The sequence below is a fragment of the Thalassophryne amazonica genome, chromosome 23, assembly GCF_902500255.1.
Source record: "Thalassophryne amazonica chromosome 23, fThaAma1.1, whole genome shotgun sequence".
Lineage (NCBI taxonomy): Eukaryota > Metazoa > Chordata > Actinopteri > Batrachoidiformes > Batrachoididae > Thalassophryne > Thalassophryne amazonica.
The window spans coordinates 13,897,552-13,923,650 of NC_047125.1; the positions used below are offsets into that span (position 1 = coordinate 13,897,552).

The 26,099-nt window shown below is 38.4% G+C and overlaps 1 protein-coding gene across 1 annotated transcript; it reads right to left on the reverse strand.

Annotated features, from left to right (window-relative positions):
- Positions 1 to 268: 268 nt before the first annotated feature.
- LOC117505387 (homeobox protein HMX1-like) lies at positions 269 to 4,005 on the reverse strand. The gene is made up of 3 exons (XM_034165032.1): positions 3,792 to 4,005; positions 3,342 to 3,491; positions 269 to 855 (listed from the first exon to the last, which is right to left on the reverse strand). Exons 1-3 carry the CDS (start codon positions 4,003 to 4,005, stop codon positions 431 to 433), a joined length of 789 nt encoding a protein of 262 aa, XP_034020923.1. The 3' UTR covers positions 269 to 430.
- Between the last annotated feature and the right edge of the window lie 22,094 nt (positions 4,006 to 26,099).

Consider the following 26,099-nt stretch of genomic DNA (forward strand, 5'->3'; position numbering starts at 1 on the left):
GCATTTATATAGCGCTTTTCCATCTGCATCAGATGCTCAAAGCGCTTTACAATTATGCCTCACATTCAACCCGATGTCAGGGTGCTGCCATACAAGGCGTTCACTACACACCGGGAGCAATAGGGGATTAAAGGCCCTTAGTGATTTTCCAGTCAGGCGGGGATTTGAACCCATGATCTTCTGGACTCGAGCCCAACACCTTAACCACTAGACCATCACCTCCCCTATGATCTATTCGTGGGTTGTTTCATGTCAATCTTCCAAAAAATCGGATTGTATTGCTTCCAGGAAACTCCAAAAAGAAGCAAACCTGTTTCTCTTGTATTACCCCAGAATGATGGCTTAATTTCTCACTGGACAGTAATCCAAATCCAAAATTTTATGCTAAAGTGGACATTTTTCAGCACCACAACATCACTTTCACCCCATCTCACACCAGTCCGGTCATCTGTGGTGTTAGGAAAGCCACAGGGCGGCTAAAGTGGCTCGTCAGCGGATAGCGAAAACAATTTGAGAAGCCAACCACCAGTGGTGACACTTGAGGCAAACTGGTCAGTGTTAGAGGCGTGGCACTGTCACAATACAACACCGGAACTCTGATGACCCTCTGGGCTGAATAGGGGACAGCAGTGCCGTTGGACTCCATGTCTGAAACAATTTGCCTCTTCCACTTGTTCCGCCGGTTTTGAAACCAGATCTTGACCTGGGTCTCGGTGAGCTGCAGGGAGGCAGCGAGGCCGGCTCTTTCCGAGCTGCTCAAATAGCGCTTCAGGTCAAAAGTGGATTCCAACTGGAAAACCTGACTCCGGCTGAACACAGTCCGGGTCTTCTTCTTCCGCGCCGCTTTAACGTCACCTACGGGGAGGAGATGTCAATTTTATTAAAGGACACAGTAAAACTGTGTTTAAGCTGAAAAGGGTGAGTTTCTCACAGTGGCATCAACCCACACCAGGAAAAAAAAAAAAGTTTTTGAGTTATACTAACTAATGTTTCAGCTGGAAATGCGACATGTTGAGAAAGTAAGTTGTATGTTTATTAAAATATACAGAGATGCACAAAGAGACTACCTGCACAAGCATCAACTTTACCTCTACTGATAACTGTAATTTGATGTCTGGACTGTGTAACTCAAAAAGTTACACATGGATTTTAACTACACGTTGTAGAAAGCTCAGTCTTGGGTCAGTTAATAGCTGACTGCATTGTCATGTAGCTCTTAGCTATTAAGATGTTATTGCATAATCTCTCCAAATGGCTTGTAATACAGTTGTATGTAAAAGTTTGGGCACCTCTGATATCCATGATTTTCTTTTATAAATCATTGGTTGTTTGGATCAGCAATTTCAGTTAAATATGTCATATAGCAGACAAACACAGTGATTACTGTTGATAATCCCAAGGTCAAGGTCAAAGAGGAAGCGTAGAGGTGACCGAATTGTACTGTAGGTAGCAAGTGTTTTTCTGGGAATGCTGTGTTCTTTTTCAGCCATGCATACCGCCCCTTATGTCCAAATAACTCAATATTAGTATAATCAGTCCACAGCACCTTATTCCAAAATGAAGGTGGCTTGTCCAAATGTGCTTTAGCATACCTCAAGCGACTCTGTTTGTGGCATGTACACAGAAAAGGCTTCCTCTGTACACTCTAAGAAATGAAACACAGGGGTTTTAAATGTAATGAATACTATTATTTTCAAAATACTTGCAATTGTTAATTTTAGGGATTTAAATAATGTTTCATTTGAATTCATTAATTTCAACTAAAATATTGTTTTGCACTTAATTTACAAAGTTATGTGGAAAAAGTTACCTTAACTTTATCAATTAAATTCAGTGTTTTATTTCTTAGAGTGTATACAGCATCATCTTGTGCAAAGTGTACTGTGTAGTTGAATGATGCACAAAGACACTATCTGCAGCAAGATCATGTTGTAGATCTTTGGAGCAGGTCTGTGGGTTCACTATGACTGTTCTCACCATTCTTCCCTTCATCTTATCTGAGATTTTTCTTGGCCTGCCACATCTGGCCTTATTTCCTCACTATGTTCCTCACAGTGGAAACTGACAGCTGAAATCTCTGAGATAGCTTTTTGTATCCTTCCCCTAAACCATGATGTTGAACAGTCTCTGTTGTTGGGTCATTTGAGAGTTGTTTAGAGGCTCCCATGTTGCCACTCATTAGAAGAGATGCAAAGAGGAGAAACATTTGCAAATAAACACCTTAAATACCCTTTCTCATGACTGGATTCATCTGTGTAAGGAGGTCAAGGGTCAATGAGCTTGCCAAACCAATTTTGTGTTCCAATAATTAGTGCTAAATGTATTCAAATAAAAAAAATGACAAGGGTGCCCAAATGTATGCACCTGCCTAATTTTGTTTAAATAATTATTGCACACTTTCTGTAAATATTAGAAACTTCATTTCACTTCTCAAATATCAGTGTGTTTGACTTCTACATGATATATTTAACTGAAATTTCTGATCCAAACAATCAATGATTTATGAAGAAAAATTATGGAAATCATCAGGGGTGCCCAAACTTTTACATACAACTGTACATGTTCAGCTGTTGTCATCGTCATGAGCTTTAATGTTTTAAATTCTAAAGCTTTAGTTTCCTTTGACACCCTAATTTCTAGGATTCCCCCCCCACACACATACACATTCTTATTTGCATCAGTTTTTACATAGGTTGAGTGTAACCATAATGTGCACCACTGGGAAAGAAAATCACTGCTTTTTGCGTACTAATAAATATAATCTGTTATGAAATTAAGATAATAAGACAGGTAACTATTTAACATTTAAGGAATATTGTACTGGCTGGTTTTGAGTGACAGCTATTTACAATTTCATTAAAAATCAGTATGAACATGACTTGTTTTGTGTTGGGGTTTTTTTTTTTGCATCTCCAGATGTAGAAAGTGACAAAATATTGATAAGAATTAAATACAGCATGAGGGGTTTTTTATTATTAAATATGCACATACACACAGAGAAATCTTATTTTATCTTTGTGAATGCAATAGGATTTGTTGAATGTGGGTTTTTAGTCACTTTGTCACTTTTCGTGCAGAAAAAGAATTTTATGATTTTTGGAAGAGAGGCCTTTGGTTTGCTTTGCTGGAGAAACCCTTGCTCCTTCACTTCAAGTATTGAAATAAGATTTATTTAGCTGTTCATAAGATATTACAGAAAAAAATAAAACTCATTGAACGTGACTCGACTGTTTTACGTGTTCAATGTGATATTTCTTCTGCAGGGAGCGCTTCCGGACGCGTAACACGTGGTCGCACTTGCAGCCTTTTTAAAATTTGATTTTGATTTAGTTTGCTCTTACTTGTCTCATGGCTATCCCCTCGAGAGAAGCGGGGGGAGCAGGCATCCTCATCCTCTTTGTTGTCCGTTAGACACCTGTCCCCGTTCTCCTCCGGCGGCCCCATTAAAGCCGGAAAGTCCTGATCAGTGTGCCCGGGCTTGGACTCTGCACCTAGAAAATACAAAGCAGAAAGGCGAAAAATAGTGTCAGGCACTTTGCACGCACTAATCCGCCAATAAACATCTACTTGGAGTGTGACAGTATAGAAGAAGAAGAAGAAAAAAGTGTGGCGTTTGCGCGTTACGCACGAACAGTGTTCGTCTGTTTATCGCCAAACTGAATCATTTTACGCACGGGACTTGTCGGTTTTGCGTAACGCCGCTTCTGTCACAGCGGTTTGTAATCACTACTTGAGTTTGGCAGCAGAAAGAAAACGTGGTGCGTGTGTGTGTCTTCAGTGGAGACACTCACGTCTGGAGCCGGGACGGGGTGTCGCGGCGGGAGACGTTCCGTACCAGTCCAGCGCGTCACGGTGCGTCTCCACTCTTGGGATGCGTTCGTTGTCTTTACACTCCTGTTTTCCAGTCGAAGCCTCCCTCTCTGTCGTCCGCAGTAAATTTTCGATATAAAAAGACGAACCTCTTGACGGACTGAGCTTCGATCTCGGCGCTTTATCGTCGAGCATATTGAGCGTCTTTATTTTATTGCGCCCTTTTCACATTCAGCTCCCCCCCCCCCCTCCCCTCCGCCTCCACCCGTGGACGTTATAAAATCATCCCAAGCTTGTGGATGTCTTCTGCGCAAAATGAAGAAGCCAAGTGCAAGAATGCACAGAGTCCGAACGTAGGGTCCGTGTTGGATCTGAGGCAGAGAGAAGAATTTGTGCAGAAACAGAGGAGTGACTCGATCGCAGCCCCCGTGATGGTCTGGCTGCAGGGAGCGCAGAGATGCTCTATTTAGGTCAAATGAGGAGGAAAGCAGAGAGAGGAGATGCAGCGTTGTCCTCACGCGGAGAAAAGCTTCACAGTACCGCCTATTGGTTACATTTGTCCATGCACACTTTTTGCACGATCAACTTTGCGGTTCACAAGAAATCAAAATGCGCTTTTATGACCTACCGCAGTATTTATTTATATAGTAATAAAAAAAACACTTTTTTCATGCCTGTGCCCATTTCTTAATTTTAAAACCCCAGCTTTATTTATGTATTTTTTATTTTTATTTTTTTAAATACAATTAATAAAAATTCCATTGTGAACTATGGGGATGGCACAACCCAATTTGACTCATTTCGTGGCGGGAGCACGGAAAAAAACGTGAGACTGGGGTGGATGGCAATGGAAATCCCGTTTTGTGCTTTTTGTGTTATCTTCAGAATGTATGTTTGACTTTTAAAAGTAAAAAAAATATGCATTTTCAACAGACCTGAGTAAATTTGTGTTACGTTTTTGATCAGGCTGCAGGAATTACTTACTTTTAGTGAATTAAGTCGATTAAAAACGTTTAGAAGATGTTTTAAAAAGGGCAGACAGATTTATTATTTAATTCACACAGAAAAACTTAAAAATAACTTCAAAATCAAGCTGTTAAATTTTTTTTTTCCCAAACACATGCTGTGAGATTTATTCAGTTGGTTTGAATCTATCTCACTGCTTAGTTCAAACTTTCTTTTTTTTTTTTTTAAAGCACCAGATTGTCTCAAATTGAGTGAAAAGTCAGTGAAGCCTATGTTAAGCTTTTTGAGGCAGAACCGTTGTAATCCTAATTAATGCTAATTTTAACAAAATTTGTGAAACCTGTTTCAAATGAAAGTCTCTCCAGTTTTAACCAGTTGTAAACCTGTTTGAAAGCAGTTTGAAATTGTAAATCAATGAGCTTTCGATCTAGAAAGAATGAAATATTTAGATAAAATGAGTAAATCACATTTGAGAGTTTATGCAGTTTGGTATTTTTTGTTGATGACAAATGATTAATTATCAAAATAGCTGATTTATTTCTGTCAGTCATAGGAGTCTATGTTGACTACTGGTACTGCTGATTGTAACGCTGTTGTGAAATGTTGATGGAAAAAGAAACTGCTGCTACTATAATAATAATTGTAGTAGTAGTAGTAATTTTATTTTTGTAGCTCAGAGGCAACAATGACATTAAGTAAATTTAAGTGTTTATGTCGCTTGTATTTTCCCCAATGTTACATAATTTGAAAATGGCTTTAAGCTTCTCTTGAGCAAAGAAAATTTTGCATAAATCATTTTTTTGTGTTTTCCTCCTGTTTTTAAGTGTGGAGCTTCTCCCTCAACAATAACGCAAGACAAGAAAAAAGAACCAACTTAATAATTAAGTTCTTTGAAATTAAGTTAGTAAGTTGGAGTTGATCTAACATACTAACTTAATTTCAAGGAACTTAATTTTCTCAGGTGTTACCAATTGAAACAATTCAATTAAGGTGGTTCAACTATTGTTTTTTTCTTTTACAGTGAATAATTGGTTTGTAGAGTTGGCCCCCGACCCAGTGTACTTTGAAAAATGTAGGCCAGGCTGAGACACGCGTTGGACCCATTATCTTGTTTTTTTCCCCTCCATTTTTCTACAATAAATAATTCTTGTACCCTTCATTGCAGTGAGTGGACTGACTGTGCTGCAGCTTAACATGCTTTAATTAACAGTGGAGAAAACTTAAAAATGTTCAGTCTGCTTTGATGAACGCTGACATAAAAAAAAGCAGCGTGTTTGGAGTTATCGGGTTTAACAAAGAAAAGCCCTTTCATCTGCCTGCATGCTGCGTGCAAACTGTTTTGTGGGTCTTTTTGGATTGCTTAAACACAATACTATTTGAAGAATAATTTTCCAGTTTGTTGCACAGGAGAACAATGAAGCATTAGTGTTCTCAGTGGAATTGTCTAAAGCCTGCAATTATTCTCTGTTGTGCCAGTAAATTGACTTTCTGAAAGCCTCTTAGCATAATAGCCCATAATACTCTGGATTCTTTTAGGAGTAAAAATGCTTCTACATTTTTTTTTTTTTTAATTCCTAAATGAAGCAGGATCCAGCTATCCAGTTATGTACTTGGAGCTCATAACTCTCATTCAGGAAGTGTTGTGGGTGGAGATAATAAAGGTCAAGTATATTTACCCAACCACAAATCAGTAAAATGCCTGACATCTTTACAGTGGTCTCAAACTGGCAGCCCAGGAAACAAAATATATAGTGCGTGTTATTACGTATAATTTAAAATGGCTTGTGTGCTAATTCTTGCATTTTAAGGCAAACAGTTGTTTTTTTTTTTTTTTAAGGTGCATTTTACCCTTAAAAGTTGGCCCAGAATTTCAGTGCTGTTGATTACACAAACATGTCTGTTTGCATGGAACATGTTGGTGCGTCACACTTAATCTTGGGAATAAAGGCTCTTTGAAATTTGTCGGATCTTAACAGAGACTCCTAGGTGCCTCTTCTTACTGTGTTTTGCTCGGAAGGCCCGGAACGCTCCAGAACTCCGAGCCAACTTCATGTACATTGCAGTCCATAGTAACGCTTGATATCTGTGCTTGTCGAGAAAATCAGACACGGCCTTGAGGGGAGCACAAGTCTGGGGAAAATGCTTAAATTTATTTATTTTGTACATCTTCAAAACTGGTATGAGTTTAACCAACATTTCCAGACTTGGTCGAGCAACACTGAGCACCTCTCCTCACACTGAAAAAACTGAAACTTGGACCAATTAAAATAAACAAATAAATGATTAGAATTTTTTTATTTTTTTACTTTTTGTGTGTTTTCTCTTTGTATAATCATAATGCGGTTGAAACCATACATTATAAACAAATTGCAGATTTTTTTTTCTTTTTCCATTGTATTGTTCCATTGTTCTTCTGAGTTTGTCAAAAAGCCAGCATAGATTTGATGATTATTGTGAAATATGACAATTTTAAACACTCATAATAATAATAATATTAATAACTAGAGCATTGCGCTCGTAGAGCACAAATCTCCGCCAACACTAGTTGCCAATACCACAAATTTTTACCTTGGAATAAATTTTCAAGGTCAAAGTCCCGTTAGAAGTGGCTTTTCAAAAGCTAATTAAAATATAATCCAAAATGAAGATCAAAGGGCTTTTCAATGTTGAAATCGAATATCCGCTAAATCAATACGGATCAGAGTCTGTTCATTGAGAGTGTCTGTTTGCACCTCATTCTCACAAATGAGTGATTGAGGCACTTTTGATTGAGATATAATGCAAAATGTTCACCAAATGGGCTTTTCAATATTAAATTCAAATGTCCATAAAATCCACAGTCCCAATCAGATCTGCATCAAACTTTGTCAGGAGATAGTGAGTAGCAGTCTGCACCTCACTTTCAAATATGAGTGTGATTGGGGCACGTTTGATTAAAGATATAATGTAAAATATACATTAAATGGGGTTTTCAATGTTAAATTTAAATGGCCACAAAATCTGTAATCTGGATCAGATCTGGATCAAACTTTGTTAGTTGATAAAGGATACCATCCTACACAATACTGTCAAATATGATAGAAATGTGATCTTTTTTGACAGTTGTGAATTTTTGAAAATTCATTCTGTGTTAAAGATAATGATTTTTCCAGTTTTCCAAGATTCTTTGCTCTTTGCTGTATGGCCTTGAAAATTGAATCAGTTCTTGCCTATCAGGATATGAATCTCCAGTAAAAAATTCATAATGACATATAAAAAAAAATGTGGGCAGCAGGCTGTTCAGAAAGAAAGAAACAAACAGGGGCAAAAACATAACCACCTCCAAATTTGTTGGCAGAGGTAATAGAATTTTTTTTTTTTCTACTTGCTGAAAATCTCCGAAAAGAACATTCCAGATTAACACCATCCAAAGTGACACTAAAGTGTTTGATCCATATTAGCTCTCACATTAATGCACTCAGTCCAGTGGCACAAGCTGAAAGGCATTCTGGAAGTGATTTGATTTTGTAATTTTTGAACAGATTACCAAAAAAAAAAAAAGAAGCCTCTGCAGGACAAAAAAAAAAAATAGATGTGTTTTTGTTTGTATCACAACAGGCTGTTTGCAACTGTTTCTTTAAAAACCAAATGAAACCTTGTTGAAAGCAGTTTGTTCGCTCTAAACCCCTCGCTGCTTTCTTTCTTTAAAGGAAACTCCTCAAAAGCTGGAAACCCTCAAGTTTAGAAAGAACTTTGGGGAAAATGGAAGCTTGCACAGGAAGCGTTTGCCTTCTAGCTTTAGCAATCGACACGAGTGCAAGCAGGTACACAGGAAGCGTTTTGTATCTCTGGAGGGCGAGCGCCTGATGGACTGCAGGCCCACCACAAATACCAAAGCATTATGGGACATCCAATCAATGAGAAAACATCAGCGACCCTGTAATCCCACTCACGTCTGTAGCTGTGCCAGGAACTGTTAACACTCGATTCTTGATCGTTTCAGCTGAATAATCGCTTGCCTTGGGACACTTGAGGTTGACGAATGCTCCAAGAAAACCAGAGGTCTCAACTTTTTCATCTCAACACAGATGGTTAGAAGACAGAGCAATGGCAGAACTGCATTTTCAGGCATCATCTCTAAATTTTACACTCTAGCTGCTCCAGAATGGGTAAAATTCAACCTATTTCCAAACTAAAAATAACTATTTGTTGTGCAAAGCAAACTTGCACGAGAAGGAAGCAGAGTACCTTTTAAAAGTATGGAATCTGACTGGAGAGCGCATTGCCCGAGGTCAAAGCACTTCAGTCGTATTAGCTTATAGACGCAGTCCGTATTTTTCAATAGATCATGTGGCTGCAGAAGATCACACACATTTGAGCTGCAGCGAGTCTGCCAGAAGGCTTCATCCCCACACAGCCAGGAAAGCTGTGATAAGTTATGAAACAATTACAATGAGTTTTGATAATATACATTTCAGAGATTAAATATTAAAAAATTACAACTACTGAATGAAATGAATGAAACGGAAATGTTCCAAATTTGTGAGCTTTTAAGATGTGCTGAAAGACTATTATTTATCCTCATGATTACGTGATGTTGACATACAAGATTTTCTGTCAGTTATCTGTGGGTTTAGTGCAGCAGATAACAGAATATTTACAGAGGAATCTTTAAAATGGTGATACAAGCACCAGATCTGGCACAAATACTCCTTTTGGAAAATCAGACTATTCACTTTATTTATTCTTTTTTTTTTTTTTTAATAGGTGGCCAAGTAGGGGTTAATGAAGAATTACACAGGGGTCAAAATTTACAAATGCTTCAGACATATTGAAAAGTATACCACACTATTTGTCTCATCATAAAGATTCCAAAAAAAGCCAAAGTTTGGACTATATCTTGGACTGCATGTTATGAAGTTCTGGGTTAAAAACAGAAAAACAGCGACAAAGGTCAATTTCCATTTGTACAGGGGTCAAAAGTTAAAGTTGCTCCCCTTTTGGTAAAAAATTGATGCAAATTTGTGGATTTGTGCTGAATTTGGTGCTTGTACCACCATTTGAAAGATTGTTTATCTACTGCACTTTTTAGTCATTTGTTTATTATTATTTATTTATTTATTTCATTTATATAGTGCCAGATCACAACAAAGCTGCCTCAAGGTGCTTCACACAAGTAAGGGCTAACCTTACCTACCCCTAGTGCAAGCACACAGTGACAGTGTTAAGGAAATACTCCCTCTGATGATTTGAGGAAGAAACTTCAGGCAGACCAGACTCAAAGGGGTGACCCTCTGCTTGGGCCATGCCACCAACACAACTGACAAAACGAATGTTGCTAGCCCTACGAAAGGGAAAATAAGTGCGTCTTAAGTCTGGACTTGAAAGTCTCTACAGAATGTGACTGTTTTATTGGCGCAGGGAGCGGACCCGGCGCCACAAGGGGGCGTTTGGGGGCGTCGTCCCCTCACATCAACCCCGCCCCCTCGGATGTGAGAGTTATCTAAAAATAAAAAGAAAAAGAAATACTGGAAAATGTAGCAAAACATTAGTTATTCAATAATACCATGTATTAAATAAATATTAAATAAACCAAAAAACTAAAGTAATTAATTTTAAAACAAATGGATATGGCGTGTGTCTGTGTTCAAGCGATTTGATAGGTTGAGGGTTGCGCTTGTCAATGCGGCAGAGGGCAAGGATCCTGAGTCCACTGAGGTAGGCTAGCATCCAGTTTCCACACAGAATTTTTTGTTAAGATATGGACTTTTATGGTAAGATAAAAGTTATGTATTGTTGTAAATATATCTACATGAAAGGTTTATCTTTGACCCGTTGTGTGACTGTCATGTCCAATTGCGCTGTGTTTGCGCTTGTGATGGAGGGCTGTATGTGGGGTTAATCTACTGTCTCGTGTCGTTTCTCAGATCATTTGTTGGTTTGGTTTTGTGATATGCAGGAGATCACTTGACCGACGGTCTATACATTCAAACAATAATTTAAAAAATACTGTCATCACTCTTTACTCTTACTCAGTCAGTCTCTTACAATGGTGTAGCTTAAATACACGAGCTTTCCAGGAGCGCATCCATTTCACTACGCACGCTCAGAGGCATGTCCCCTCCGGTGTGCACTTTTTTTTGGGGGGGGGGCGACCCCGCCCCCTGTGATAAACTGATCGCCCCCTTAATATTTTTTTTTTTTTTCTGGCACCGGGCCTGGCAGGGAGATCATTCCACAGAACAGGGGCATAAGAGAAAACTCCATGACTACTGACTTTTTATTCACCCTAGGGACACAAAGTAGTCTTGCACCCTGAGAACGCAAAGCCCGGGCCTGTACGTAGGGTTTAATAAGGTCATTTAAGTAGGGAGATGATGGTCTGTGAGTAATTTTATAGGTTAGTAACAGACCCTTAAAATCTGATCTCACAGGGACTGGAAGCCAGTGAAGAGATGCCAAAATAGGTGTAATCTGGTCAAACTTTCTGCTTCCTGTCAAAAGTCTGGCAGCTGTATTTTTGAACCAATTGGAGATCCCTAATGCTGGACTGCGGTAAACCAGAAAATAAAACATTGCAGTAGTCCAGTCTAGAAGAAACAAATGCATGAATCAGGGTCTCGGCATCAGCCATAGACAGGATGGGATGAGTCTTCACTATATTTCGCAGGTGGAAGAAAGCAGTCCTCATAATATCTCTAATGTGGAGGTCAAAGAACAACATAGGATCAAAATTACACCAGGGTTCCTCACTTTGTCAGTGTCATGTATGACACACAAGCCTAGGCAAGGCACTAGCTGGTCAAATTGATGCTGATGTGTCACTGCACCAAGAACCATCATTTCAGTCTTATCATTGTTTAAAAGTAGGACATTGCTTGACATCCAGCTTTTCACTGATGCAAGGCAATCCTCCAAGGATTTATGTGGATAAGATTACCAGCAGTTATCAGCATGTATAACTGAGTATCATCAGCATAGCAATGAAAGGTAATCCCAAAATGCAATAATATGTGCCCAATGGGTGCTATATAAAGGGAGAAAAGTAGGGTGCTTTAAGACGGACCACTGTGGAATCCCAAATTTCATGTCACGAAGGTTAGAGGTAGTGTTGTACAAAACATAGTGAGAACGACTGGTCAGCTATGATGTCAACCATGCAAGGGCACTCCCAAAATGATTCTCCAGCCTGTCAAGTAGAATCCGGTGAGCCACAGTATCAAACGCAGCATTAAGATCTAATGGCTCCAGAACCGTAGTGGTGTCTGAATCCATTGCAAGCAGAAGATCATTTTCCACTTTAGTGAAAGCCGTCTCTGTGGAATGATATTTTCTAAATGCAGACTGCAGTGGCTCAAAAAGATTATTCTCAGTGAGGTGGTCCACGAGCTGGTGTGAAATCACTTTTTCCAGAATTTTAGAGCAAAATGATACATTTGATATCGGCCTATAGTTTTTCAAAATACTAGGGTCAAGAATAGATTCCTTATGTAATGGTTTAATTACTGTAGATTTGAAACATTTAAGAACAGTTCCAGAGGTTAATGACATTAATAATTTCCAGCACAGCTGGCCCAAGAAATTGTTGGCATTAGTTTGAAGCCTCCTGGTGGCAAAGGACATAAGGTCATACTGCCCCAATGTGTTCAAGATCTGACGTGTATGAATGTGGAGATGGTTAAATATTATTGCGCTCAGCAGGTCAGCATACATTTCCGTATGCTTCAACCTAGTAGTCTGTCCACATTGTGCAACGTCTTTTGCATGTAATAAAGCACACAAGGTGGTGGAAGACGTAGTTAATTGTGCATGTTAAATACACTGTCTGTAATGTTTTTCAGTTAATAGTGACTACAATAATAGAAAATGTGTAAAGCAATTTTATTTCAAAAGCAAACCCATAGCAGTTTAGACTTTTGGTTCGATAACATTTTCACACGTCATTTTGAATAAGCCGTGTATGACTGTAGCCAATATATACGACAATCAAAAACAGTGCCATTCCAATTTATTCACTTGCTTTTTATTATGTTTCACCACCAAAGACTGCAAATACAACTGGAAAGTTTCCAACAGCTGACAACAATTTAGGCCACGTTGAGCACAGCACCCGATGTCTTCACGTTCACATGGACTCCAGAATAATGTTGTGAAATGCCGGTGTTGCAAAGACGTGACTTAGAAACCTTTAAGACACACCTGTGTTTCAAAGATTGTTGCAGAGTCTGCTTAAAAAGGAAGATATCGCGTGCTGTACTGCCGCCACATGTTGAACCCTGGCACCTGCTGGTCAGTTCAGGAATGTGTATCATATTATGAACTTGATATTTAAATGTTGGAGTCAAATCAAATCAATTTTATTTATATAGCGCCAAATCACAATAAACAGTTGCCCCAAGGCACTTTATATTGTAAGGCAAAGCCATACAATAAATACAGTGTGATATTTAGTTGTAAAACCAATAATACAACTTTCGTGACACATAATTTTACCTTTTTTGTAGTCAAGGAGTCAGTAGACCTTAATACTAATGTATATTGTCATCAATTCTGCATCAACGTAAGGCCATTAGTTTTACAGCTGGAAAAGCTCCTTTATAAGGGTTTCTAGAGACCTCAAAAACACGCGACCTAACCCTCGGGACCAGTAGTAGGGAGGCGATCTCAGAACCACTGTGATTTTGGAACCAATACGATCTCGGTACTACAGTACTTTCAGAGAATAAGTCATTAAATAAAAAACCTCTTGAAGAGGAAGCCCCATTTCTAAGTCACACCAGAGTACAAGGTGCAGGACCAAAAAAAAAACCAAACAAAAAACCACACGACTTGTACTCCAGAAAATGCGATATTTAATTTTGCACAGTCATTTAGTCATTTTGTTCTTCTGATTAATATACATCTTCACAATTTCAGACTGGCATCTTGTGTGATCAGATGTATTTACCAAAGTATGTCGCTTTATTCATTTAATTTTAACGGTTCAACTTAGTTACCGCTCTAGCTAAGTGAAAGGAAAAAATTATGTGACGAAAAGGCATTTGTACTCTCCAGTATTTTCTTACAACTGACAAACTATATACATCTTGTTTTTGAACAGATTGTGCTTCAGCGTGTTGGCTAATAGTTATAAAATGAAATAACTTGGCGCGGTCAGCTAATATGCTAGCTGGAGCCATGACAGTGCAGGTTTTCTGTTAGCCTCGAAATTGCACAGTTTGAAGTACTGAATTGAAAATACACGCTGCCCAATTACACGGCACTTAACGAAGGGCAATGAAGCCTTAACGAAACAAGAAATCTGGACTTTCGTTGGCATCGTTAACTTCGCTCGGCTTCGTTCCTGCAGAGGTCGCTTCATCAGGATTTTTAAACTGTCAAAAACTTTGAACGAATGCAACGAAAAACCTCAATTTGTCCGTATTTTTGTTTTGCTGTCGTTCTTGACGGTTTCTTATCGTTTACTTAATTTTTGTAACGTTAGCCTTTCGTTTGACTTCGTTCAACCAGCTGAATGTTTTCACACAGTACAAAAGCTGGTTTTTGAGCGCTTTTGTGGAGGAGGTGGAGCTCCGTCCCAGCACCGAGTCCTGGAACGCAGAGATGCAGACACGCACTGCTCCAGCAGTGGCTTCAGGCGTGTTTGGTTTAAAGTGTTGAGATTAACATTAGCTTTGGTTTCGTTCCTCTTTCGTCCGTTTGGCGCTCTCGATTCGCAGGCTATTCAGTGATAAAGCTCATTCGTTCACCTGTTCTCAACGAATTGTGATTGTACTTTTTTCCCTTCGTTCAGGAATCGTCGTATGCCGTGTGACTGGGCCATATATGGAAACACGTATTTTGAAAAAAAAAAATAATGGAAATATTGCCAATAAATTAATAAACATGGTGAGGTTTGTGTGGGCAGAGGAAAAGACAGAGACATTTTAAAAGATGACCTTATGGCAATATTAAATTTTAAATAAAAAAACAACAATGAAATGGCAATATTTAACAGGATTTACCTTTCGGCCGCCATGACTATTGGAATGACGGTTACCGGCAGAGGACGAAACCCACCAGTCGCATAACATCACTGTGGAAACGCTGTTGTTCCGCTATTGTCTCGTTGACACTTTAAAAATATTGTTTCAGTTTTGCAGACTCCCCCCACCCTCCCAAAAAAGTCTGAAACAGACTGGCACATGCGTCTTTTTATTGCTACCACAAGAGGGCGCTGTGGAAATAGTGACACAGTTACGCGACAAAAGCTGTTGCCGAAGCTGAAAGCTAGAGGTGGGCGATACCGGGAATTTTGGTATTGATCCGATATCAAGTAAATACAGGCCCATTATTGCCGATATCGATACTGATACCGATACTTTTTCATATTTAAGCTTCATAAATCCAAAGGATCCAAAAGACCTAGGATAGAATTTTACCAAACATTGTACATGACAACAAAATACTTTATCACAATCAACATTTTTGTTTAAAAAATATCACTCAACACAACTTAAAACAAAATCTCCTGAGGTAGAGGGCTGACAAACCACAATACAAGGGTGTGCTGCGCCGTGTTGTGTGACACAGCGCTGCTCTTACAGACAGAGTAGACTTTGATGAAGCTACGTGCACAGCAGTCAGTGTGTGCGGGAGAGGAAAAACCTTGAGTATCGATCTTTTTACACGAGGATTGTTCAATAACAATACCAGCGTTGGTATCGGTATTATCGATATTAGGATCGATCCGCCCACCTCTACTGAAAGCATTAATTTTTTTTGTTAGCAATGGTGTCAGCTTTATCAGTGCCCCAAAATATTTTTATCCTCTGGTACTCCGCTTCTCTCGGCCAATCAGCATCTGGAGACGATATTGACGCTTCAGTGTCTGGATCACCACTTACAACAATCAGTAAAGGTGATTAGACCCAAGAAAGGTGGCGCAAGAACAGCAAGTCAACACGTATTCCATTCTTGCTTCTCACATGGCGCCACCTACAGGAAAGCAACGTAATAGCACGTGAAAAATGTGAGGCAGAGAAGCGGCCGGCACAAGCATTAATTTTTTTTTCCTTTGGAGCGGAAGAGGCGACTTGTAGCAACCACAGTATAATATTTAATTCTTAACATCAAATAATAGATATTTAATTGTAATTGTGCACTGTTGTCAGTAGATGGCACTATTTCACTTTAGAGAACCACAGCATTGCCCACATTTAATTTTAGGAGCAGAGTTCAGGCTCAGTAATGAATTGATGCATTTTTTTTGTTTTTCCTGCACAGTTTAACGCTTTAAAAGCAACACTGAGAAACATACAATATGCAACCATGCAAAATGGCAAATCAAGACTTTTTTTTTAGGTAGTTTGAGCATCTCTCTTTGATATTTGAGACTTTAAACATGTTGCATGTTTGGATTATAATTATTGCAAGAATGAGGCGAGCATGAATCGTTTTTCATCTTAAGCTGTTTTCACACTGAAGATGCTGATCAGAGCTTCTTCACAGTATTCAATATGAAATAGATGTGTTGCCAATTTTCCTCCATTAGTAATTGAAAGGTTTTTGTAGTTGTATGACTGTAATGCAAGAAATACTATAATTTTAGAATAAATTGCAATTTTTTTTAAAACCATATTTGACATTTGTAGTACTGATTGGACAATGCATCATGTTTTGAATCTAATGTATGTTTTTGTGTCCGAATGTAATCTTCCACAGAAATGTGGGATTGCAAAGAGATCATCTAAAAACACAATTTGCTTTCTTACTTTCCAGCCTCGAGTTCTGCAGCGCATTAAAGCCGAGGTGGAGAATATTAAAATCCATCTTAAGGCATTTCACAGTGTAGACAGACGGCTGGTGTAGGATTGTAACTGCCTGGTGGTTATTTCTTTCCACGAGAAGCTCGGTGTAATCCAAAAGCCAGTCAGTAGTGAGCTCATTAATACATGATTTATTTGGTGAAAAGGAGAAAACCAACTGTTATAAAGTTGGTGCGTGGTGCCGTGAGCACAATCACATCATCTGTTACCTGAGATTAGTACATTCTTTTCTTTTAAAGTCTGAGATATTTAGTTTCAGAGATGCTGGGTGGACAAACTGGCAGCCCGAGGACTGGATGAGCCCTGTAGAACAATAGTTTATGGTCCACTGTAATGGAAATAAGGAAATATGTGTAAATGTTATAGTAAACTAGCGGTCAGAACTTCACATTATTACCTCAGCCTATAACTTTTATTTATACATCACATTATGGCTATTTTAACATTTTGATATTTGAAACAAGATATGTGTGCATTGTTCTAACTGTTTCCCATTGGGTTGGTCACATTTTAACTTTGGAAATCTATCAGATTATATGAAGCCAATTTGATTTTTAAATGCCAGGGTTAACCCAACCCAGGACACCGTAAATTGATTTTTCATTGATTGTTGAAGTTCAGTTTGCACCTGCTGTGTTGACTTACATAGGATTCATGCCATGCCAACTCGAGGGATGGCATTTTTCATCTTGGGGGAAAAAAAAATTACAGATATACTTAAATGTCAAGATTCTGAATATTTGATCGTAATTGGCCATAGAATTGACATATTATGAATAATTGTGATCGACAATGTGAGCAGAAGCTGAAGGTGCTATTCAGACCGTTACTATTTCGTGTTGATAATTTACTGGTGGATGCAAGCAAGTCATTTGTATACATAGTTTCAACATTGTATACAATATGGGTAGACTTGTATGGGTTTCTCAGTATATGATAATTATTATTATTTTAAAGAATAGGGCAGCTGATGGCTGATTTGTATGCAAATTAATTTTGTACGTGATACAATACAGTACTATAATCATAACTATAACTCGATGCTAAAATGTCCTCGGCCGTATGAGCATAAAAGTAGGTTTTGATTTCTTAAAATAGGTCAACATTAGCCATCTTTGAACTTGTCCAAGGTGTGCGAATGCTCTCTATGAATTTGAAGACCCTGGCACTAATAGGACTGGACCTATGCTCTCGGCCATATGAGTATAAAAGTAGGAAACAGAATGTGACCCTTTGATCTCTTAAAATAGGTCAAGGGTAGCCATCTTTGAACTTGTCCAAGGTCTTTGTCCTGAGAATGCCCCCTATGAATTTGAACACCCTGGCAGTAATAGGAGTAAAGTTATGCTGAGCACAAACAGACAGACATTTTTTTAAGACGTATGCAAAGCCTTTGCAATACCTGATGGACATATTTTGGCCTTTGGTAATAAACGAGACAGGAAGATGCTGAAGTTGAATGAACATTTAACAATACTTAAATGTAATATGTGCATTTTCTCTGTTTTAATCTTACTGTTTTAAGTCAGGTACAGCTAGTTGTTTCAAAACACCCATTCCCACTGTTTTAAGGCACCCATCTCTATGCAGATTGCCAAAAGCGGAGTCCTTCTGTCATTAATCAGTCTACCACTAGTATACACTGAATATTATAATATGCTATTTCACAAACAATGAGGCTCTGTCTCTTTCTCTCTCATTTATATTTGTTCTTTCGTTTATTCATTTTCCGAAGCAGACTGTGGCACACATTTATTGCACTTGTATGGACTGGCCCATATATTCATGTTTGAGAACATGCAATCTGTGTCATACATCGAGGGGAAAAAGATAAATAATTAATAGAATACCTGCATAGTCGATTTGCCTGTCTACAAATCATATCAGGTTGAATTGGCACATGCTTTTTTTTACGATGCAGTCATGTTATTGACTTTTACTATGCATTTATGTGACAGAGTAGATATTTTTTGAAGCATCCTGCACTTGAAGCTCTTGAGACGAGCGCTGCGACAGGCCCGAGTGCACAGCCGGCCGTTAATGCCCTGAAATCAAACAGCAGATTTAGAGTGCGGTTTGAAGTTTTTACTTTGGGGAAGTAGCGCCTCACTGGATTGGAAATAAATACAAACACCACTCTGTGGACGTCATGCATAACTGACTGGAGACGTGGCATGTGCACATCTAATAAGGCTGCTGTGCGCCGGAACCTTTTGCACATAATGTTCATCTTAAGTCGATGCAATTATGCAGAGTAGCTGCGGCCTCTCAAATGAAATTTGTCCTATAGAGGAGCTGAGATGGAGGATATTTCCTGTCACTAGATGATAATTGGGAGTGGGGGGCAACAGGGGGGTGTAATGAGTGAGCGACTGGCATGCTTTCTGCTTGGAGGCATTTTCTGAGAGTCCACTTTGGTTCCATTCCACCTAGACAGTGCAAATTCTCTATTGATTTGATTTGAGTCTCTCCCAAGGATTTCTCAGCTGTTTGTAGTGCAATTTTTTTTTTCTGTATAATTGTATAAAACCAGAGCCATTTTTGTATCTTGCATATTTAATGAGCTAATTTGCATATCCCGCCCAGTCAGCATAAAATTAGGAGATTTTACCTTTTTATATTGATGATTTCTATTCAGGTGAACCCAATTCCACATAGTCATTGTAAATTAACTCTATGTTGTCAAAAATACAGCTTAAATGTGTTGTGAGCGATGTAAGATACTCTAATTTGCATCTTCAAGATGTCCACCAACCAACAATAGAGTAATGAGAAAATTCTGAGTCTACTGTAAGTTAGGAAAACTTTTCAGGCAAGTGAAGTGTCTGTCTGAAGTTTGAGTATTTTGAGGTAAAATCTCAGTTTGGGGTCAGAATGAGGTAAAGGTTGAAGGTCAACTCCGTTCTATTGATGGCCAGTTCATGAATTGGGGAAATTACCTCTGTGGTAAGATTTCAGCTTATTAAAATTTAGCATTGATTGTTTTTTTGTTATGTCTGATGTCTCAGCAGATGAAACAAAAATATATTTGAAAAGTTCCTGCAAATGGGGGTTGATGAAGCCCCCAATTCTACAGAAAAACAAAATGGCTGCATCTGAACATTTCAGTCTTGTTCATTTCAATTTCCTCATTGCTTTTGTATGGTCTTTTGAAGGAAAGGTAACATCTTTTGTGACGTATACATCAACAGCAGACACATCAAACCGCTTTGCCGCCTCTTCATCCTCGTCTCCAGGATGATTCTGTAATGATAACTGTTCATGGAGCTTCTCAAAGGAACTGTTTTCTTCTGAACACCTACCCAGGCCACCTTCTGTGAATGGCTTTGTGTCTCTTGGCATTTTGATATTACAAATTAAATACAATTTGTTGACTTGGCATCTCGACTTGATGCTCTTCTAGTTTGCTCCTCTTCTTTCCTATCTTCTACTTTTGTCAGAACTTCACCATCTGTACCTTCTGTCTCTTCTATAATGCCAAATTCCTTTTGTTTCCTTTCTAAATGTGGACATCTAAGTTCTCTGACGCTTTCCATCTGTCTTTCTTGAACACAGGTAAATTCATGATATGGTTCATCACCAGAAGGTACATTCACCTTAGCCCGCAGAGATGCTTTGTTCTCTATAGAATGCAGACCAGCTGCACCAACTGTCTGCTTTTTCCTCTTTGTCTTCATCTCTCACATTTGCACATAGGAGACATTGAATACCCTCTCTGGTATAAACAGCCAGGAATGGGTTGGCAGCCATGACATCAGTTAACTTGAAGTAATCTACAAAGAATACACTCTAAACACGTCTGCTTTTCGTCACAGAAAAGGACATAATGAAAATGGTTCTTCAATATTATTAGATTTTGGACCAGACTAATAACCTGTGCTTTATATTGTTAACTGTCATGCATTTCACCAGCTGACTCATCATTCTTCACAACTGAAATGAACAGCAAACTGTGAAAAAGAAATAATCAACATATGTATATAAATGCAAACATAATAAAGAAACTGTTTAAGCAGAACTGTAACACGATTTGAAATAATAATAAATTTTTTTATTAAAATAATTACCTTAATTTCTTTGTCTGGAAGGAAATTGAAATTGTTGTTGGAGATTTTCTGTCAAATTTCAATTTGAAAATGGCTTTATAAAAACTAGAATAATTTATTACCTTTATACACTGCGATTTTTTGAAATTAGATATCACTACTGAATCCCAAGTTTGTTCAGTTATCATCACTAATGATACACGTTTACAGGAAAACTGTGGTAAACAGGATTGTCATGTAGCCTGATAATGTATTGTACTATGGGTCAAAATGCATTGAAGATGGCAGTGTGACTAGCGCTCGCCCAAATATCACACAGCCGTTGAGCTGAATCGAACTACAAACAGAATTTTCAGTTTTGCAAATGCCTTTTTTACAAATGAAAAAATTATATTTTATAAATACACATTTATTTGTAAAAACCAACACACACGTTACAGTAACATGTAATAAATCAGCCAATCAGTGATGAATGGAGGCTGATATTTCACATAATGCCTTTTGGCATCTGTGTGTGTGTTAATGTTCAAACCTTCAGAATTAGTGTATTATTTTAAAATTAAAAGATGTTATATTTGCACTTTGAAAAATTACAGCGTTAACATTAATATCAATAAGCCATCTGGAATTAGTTTGGTTTTTAAATCAAACCATAAGTCAAACCTGGTTTGCTGTGTATGCCTTTTGCCACACATCAGGGCTTTGTATGCAGTGAATGTAAATGACTTTTGTTCTTTTTTTTTTTTTTATAGCAGCCTGGTAGCCAGGCCCCTTCTGCTGAGATAGAATTGAGCTCAGCTCTTCACAGCTGCCTGACTGCTGCAAAATACATAACAGACAGGAACTAACATGTATGATTTTAGGGTTAACATATGTTTTTGACCGTTACTATGTCAGCAAAAAAAGCATTAGCGGGCTATGTTAGCGGAACTAAATTTAGCAGAAGCTAATTGGTCCACTGATAGTTTTTGAAGTTAGCTGAAAAGCTAATCCGCAAACAAAAAGTTAGCTTAGCTAATTAGCGGTTAGCAGATTAGCGTAACTGTGCCCACCACTGGCTCTGTTAGCCACAGGAAAATGAAAAATGTGTTTCAGTAGCAGCTCATCTAGTTCCTGAGATACAGTCAGTAATATGTTTTAGACTGAGTTTATCCACAAAGTCTGACTGAAATTGGTCTTGACATTTTAAAGATACCAGAGGACAGTAGATGAATAGGCCTTGGTTTTTTTTTTTTTTTTTAAACCTCTGACCTTAACATGAGCTTTGTCTACAAAGTTAGACTGAAACGGCCCTTTGTATTTTGTAGAAATCATTGCAGACAGACAGACGCAGCAAAGGCGAAACTAATGAAATACCGTCCCTAAAAAAAAAAAGTGACAGTTTTCTCTTACAGATTTCTGTGTAACATTTGATTTCTTCAGAGGGAAAAAGAATGTTTGAAAAATGAGTCAGATCCACTGAAGTGAAAAAAAAATGAAACCCTTGTCAGTCCATGGTGTCCAAAATGTGAATAGTAGTGTAAGTTGACAGAAAAAAACCCATTGCTTTCTGGAAGGTCATGAATTTCAAGTACAATGAGAAACTTTATTTTAAAAGAAAAATACTCAGGTGAAATACACCGCACTCATGTTTTAGACCTGTACTTGAATAAATCAAGTAACTTTCCACCACCACCAGTGTGACTTGCAGGACACAGAGACCGTGACTTGCTCTTATCGATGTTACTGAATTATTTGGAATTGTCTGTTTTGTGAACATGGACATTATTTTATGCATTAGCTATCTAAGACTCCCATTACTTTTTTGTGTGTGTGTGTGCAAACACAATCCTCCTTTTGTTGAACTTTTCAGGAAGCACTTCTGAGCCTTGAGCTTTTGCAGAGATAACAGACAGTTTATGCAGGTGAAAATATAAAAGCTGCTTTCCTGAGGCTACAAATGGTTTCAAATCCCTGACGTTCCACACCGAGTGGCAACAAATCTCATAAAATTGGAAGGTGTTTGCTTCAGTGCACTGAAAGTGATGAACTTGAGGACTGCACAATAATTCTCAGTCGACTTCTTTTCAACAATTTTGGGTTACTTTTGAAGAACTTGAAGATTGCCCACCATGTTGCTGCCCCAAGCAAAGGAGGTAAAGTGTATTTGGGGTCTTGTTTGCGACTGAGGTAACATTAGTATGTGAATTTGACAGATGGTTTGGCACAGGGAAAGCTCTCAATTTTACAAACAATTTGGGTTTCAATCCTATTGTTGTGAACTTTAGGTTGTGACCAAAATTATGTAGTCACGGCTACAAGCAGCTGAAATTAGTTTCCGTGACACATGTAATATATCATACAACCCCTGGCAAAAATTATGGAATCACCGGCCTCGGAGGATGTTCATTCAGTTGTTTAATTTTGTAAAAAAAAAAAAAAAAGCACATCACAGACATGACACAAAACTAAAGTCATTTCAAATGGCAACTTTCTGGCTTGGACTCACTCAATTCTGAGGAATAAATTTTGGAATCACCCTGTAAATTTTCATCCCCAAAACTAACACCTGAATCAAATCAGATGTGCTCGTTAGTCTGCATCTAAAAAGGAGTGATCACACCTTGGAGAGCTGTTGCACCAAGTAGACTGACATGAATCATGGCTCCAACACGAGAGATGTCAATTGAAACAAAGGAGAGGATTATCAAACTCTTAAAAGAGGGTAAATTATCATGCAATGTTGCAAAAGATGTTGGTTGTTCACAGTCAGCTGTGTCTAAACTCAGGACCAAATACAAACAACATGGGAAGGTTGTTAAAGGCAAACATACTGGTAGACCAAGGAAGACATCAAAGCGTCAAGACAGAAAACTTAAAGCAATATGTCTCAAAAATCAAAAATGCACAACAAAACAAATGAGGAATGAATGGGAGGAAACTGGAGTCAACGTCTGTGACTAAACTGTAAGAAACCGCCTAAAGGAAATGGGATTTACATACAGAAAAGCTAAACAAAAGCCATCATTAACACCTAAACAGAAAAAAAAAACGTTACAATTGGCTAAGGAAAAGCAATCGTGGACTGTGGATGACTGGATGAAAGTCATATTCAGTGATGAATCTCGAATCTGCATTGGGCAAGGTGATGCTGCTGGAACTTTTGTTTGGTGCCGTTCCAATGAGATTTATAAAGATGACTGCCTGAAGAGAACATGTAAATTTCCACAGTCATTGATATGGGGCTACATGTCAGGTAAATGGCTGTCATTACATCATCAATAAATGCACAAGTTTATGTTGATATTTTGGACACTTATCCCATCAATTGAAAGGATGTTTGGGGATGATATCATTTCTCAAGATGATAATGCATCTTGCCGTAGAGCAAAAACTGTGAAAACATTCCTTGCAAAAAGACACACAGGGTCAATGTCATGGCCTGCAAATAGTCCGGATCTTAATCCAATTGAAAATCTTTGGTGGAAGTTGAAGAAAATGGTCCATGACAAGGCTCCAACCTGCAAAGCTGATCTGGCAACAGCAATCAGAGAAAGTTGGAGCCAGATTGATGAAGAGTACTGTTTGTGACTCATTAAGTCCATGCCTCAGAGACTGCAAGCTGTTATAAAAGCCAGAGGTGGTGCAACAAAATACTAGTGATGTGTTGGAGCATTCTTTTGTTTTTCATGATTCCATAATTTTTTCCTCAGAATTGAGTGATTCCATATTTTTTTTCCCCTCTGCTTGGTCTAAAAAAGTAACCGTTACTGACTGCCACAATTTTTTTCCCTGATTTCTTATAGTGTTTCTTAAAGCCAGAAAGTTGCCATTTGAAATGACTTTAGTTTTGTGTCATGTCTGTGATCTGCTTTTTTTTTTTTTCTACAAAATTAAACAACTGAATGAACATCCTCCGAGGCCGGTGATTCCATAATTTTTGCCAGGGGTTGTATTCACCCAGAAGAGTTAAGGTGCAAATATGTTGACTTTTGTCCTTTTTCTTGAGTTTGAACTTTGAATTGTAGGTTATACCCTGTCACAGAAGAGGCGGGATGAGCCGGAATGCCGTCGGACTGAAAACTCATCGCATATTCTGGAATAAGTGCATTCTAAAACCTCTGACTGCATTCTGTGTGCATTCCAAACAGTCGGACCCATTCCTGTGGCCGGCCCGAATGCTCTGCTCATGCTCAAAACATTTGAAGTGCAGTCGAAGTGAAGAAGTATCGAAGTGCATTCTGACTGCATCCCAAGAGCATTCAATCTATTTCGGTGTTACATTCGAAGTACATTCAAAATATTTGAGATGCATTCTCTTTGGATTGTTAGATGTTGGAACCATATTCCACGGGCATTCCGGGAGCTTTCTGACTGCATCGGAGGTGAATTCGTACAGCATTCGAGGCACCTTCCAACCAGACTTTGGGTGGTATTTGGGCAGCAATCGAACCACACTCCTCCTGCATTCTTAATATTCCCACTGCATTCCGGCAGCATTCTGGATATTCCTACTGGGTTCCAACTACATTTGAACGGCGTTTGAGGGCTGATACACATGGCATGTGCAAGAATCATTTGACGTGGGTACAAAGTGCATTCTAAGGGTGCCTTGACACTTGAATGAATTTGATTCGCACACTGGGATGCAATCTGCCGTGCCAGAGAGTTAATTTGTTGTAAACCATTGTAAACTATGTGCGGCTTCATGCAACTGCACAAAGAACATTTGAAATATTCGAAATCTGTCATGCATTAATTATGTGAACTTCACATGAATATTGTGCAAATGATTAAAAAAAAAACTCAGTGCAAGTCATTGCATCAGCACAATGCACCACAGTGCAGCTCATCTGAACAATTATGACGAGATGTTAAATCTATCATAAACATAATATTACAGATACTCATAAGGATTGAAAATGCAACTGTTTTACCAAGATAGTACAATATAAATATTACAAATAAGTACCTTTTAGACTATTCCAAATTCGCTGTTGACATCATGAAGTGCACGAGAGAGAAGGAGGGAAAAAAAGCTGCAACTATTGAAAATTCCTCTGTGATTCCAGAAGCGATAAGAGGTGTTTTCAGCAGCCAAACTCTGAGAGCAAATGATTAATCTGCTACAAAATAATTATTTTATATAACGCGGCACAAAGCGCAGAACACAGCGGGTCACATTGGCGCGACGAATTGCGCGGCAGTGTGGGTTCAAGTGTCAAGGCACCTGAAGTATTCGACCGGCATTCATACAAGGCTGTGAGGATTTCTCTCGGTTTGGAATTCCCTCACAAATGTGGCACGAATTTTGTTTTGGTTTTTGTTTGTTTGTTTTTTTTCATTCCGGCTGATTCTGTTTGATTCCTGCTAATTTCGAGTAAATTACTATCTGTTAACCAAAACAAAGCTTCTAGTGAGCCTCGAACCTCTCTGTTGAGTTCTTCTGAGATGACCTGTTTATTTTACATATTTGGCAATTTTACAATATCCGCAAATACTCCATGTCTGT

Excerpts from the sequence above, each read along its gene's own strand:
- LOC117505387 (XM_034165032.1), bottom strand. The coding sequence starts at position 4,005 with ATGCTCGACGATAAAGCGCCGAGATCGAAGCTCAGTCCGTCAAGAGGT. Across the intron at positions 3,492-3,791 it reads ACCCCGTCCCGGCTCCAGAC|GTGCAGAGTCCAAGCCCGGG; the intron begins GTGAGTGTCTCC and ends TGTATTTTCTAG. Across the intron at positions 856-3,341 it reads AGGGGATAGCCATGAGACAA|GTGACGTTAAAGCGGCGCGG; the intron begins GTAAGAGCAAAC and ends TCCTCCCCGTAG.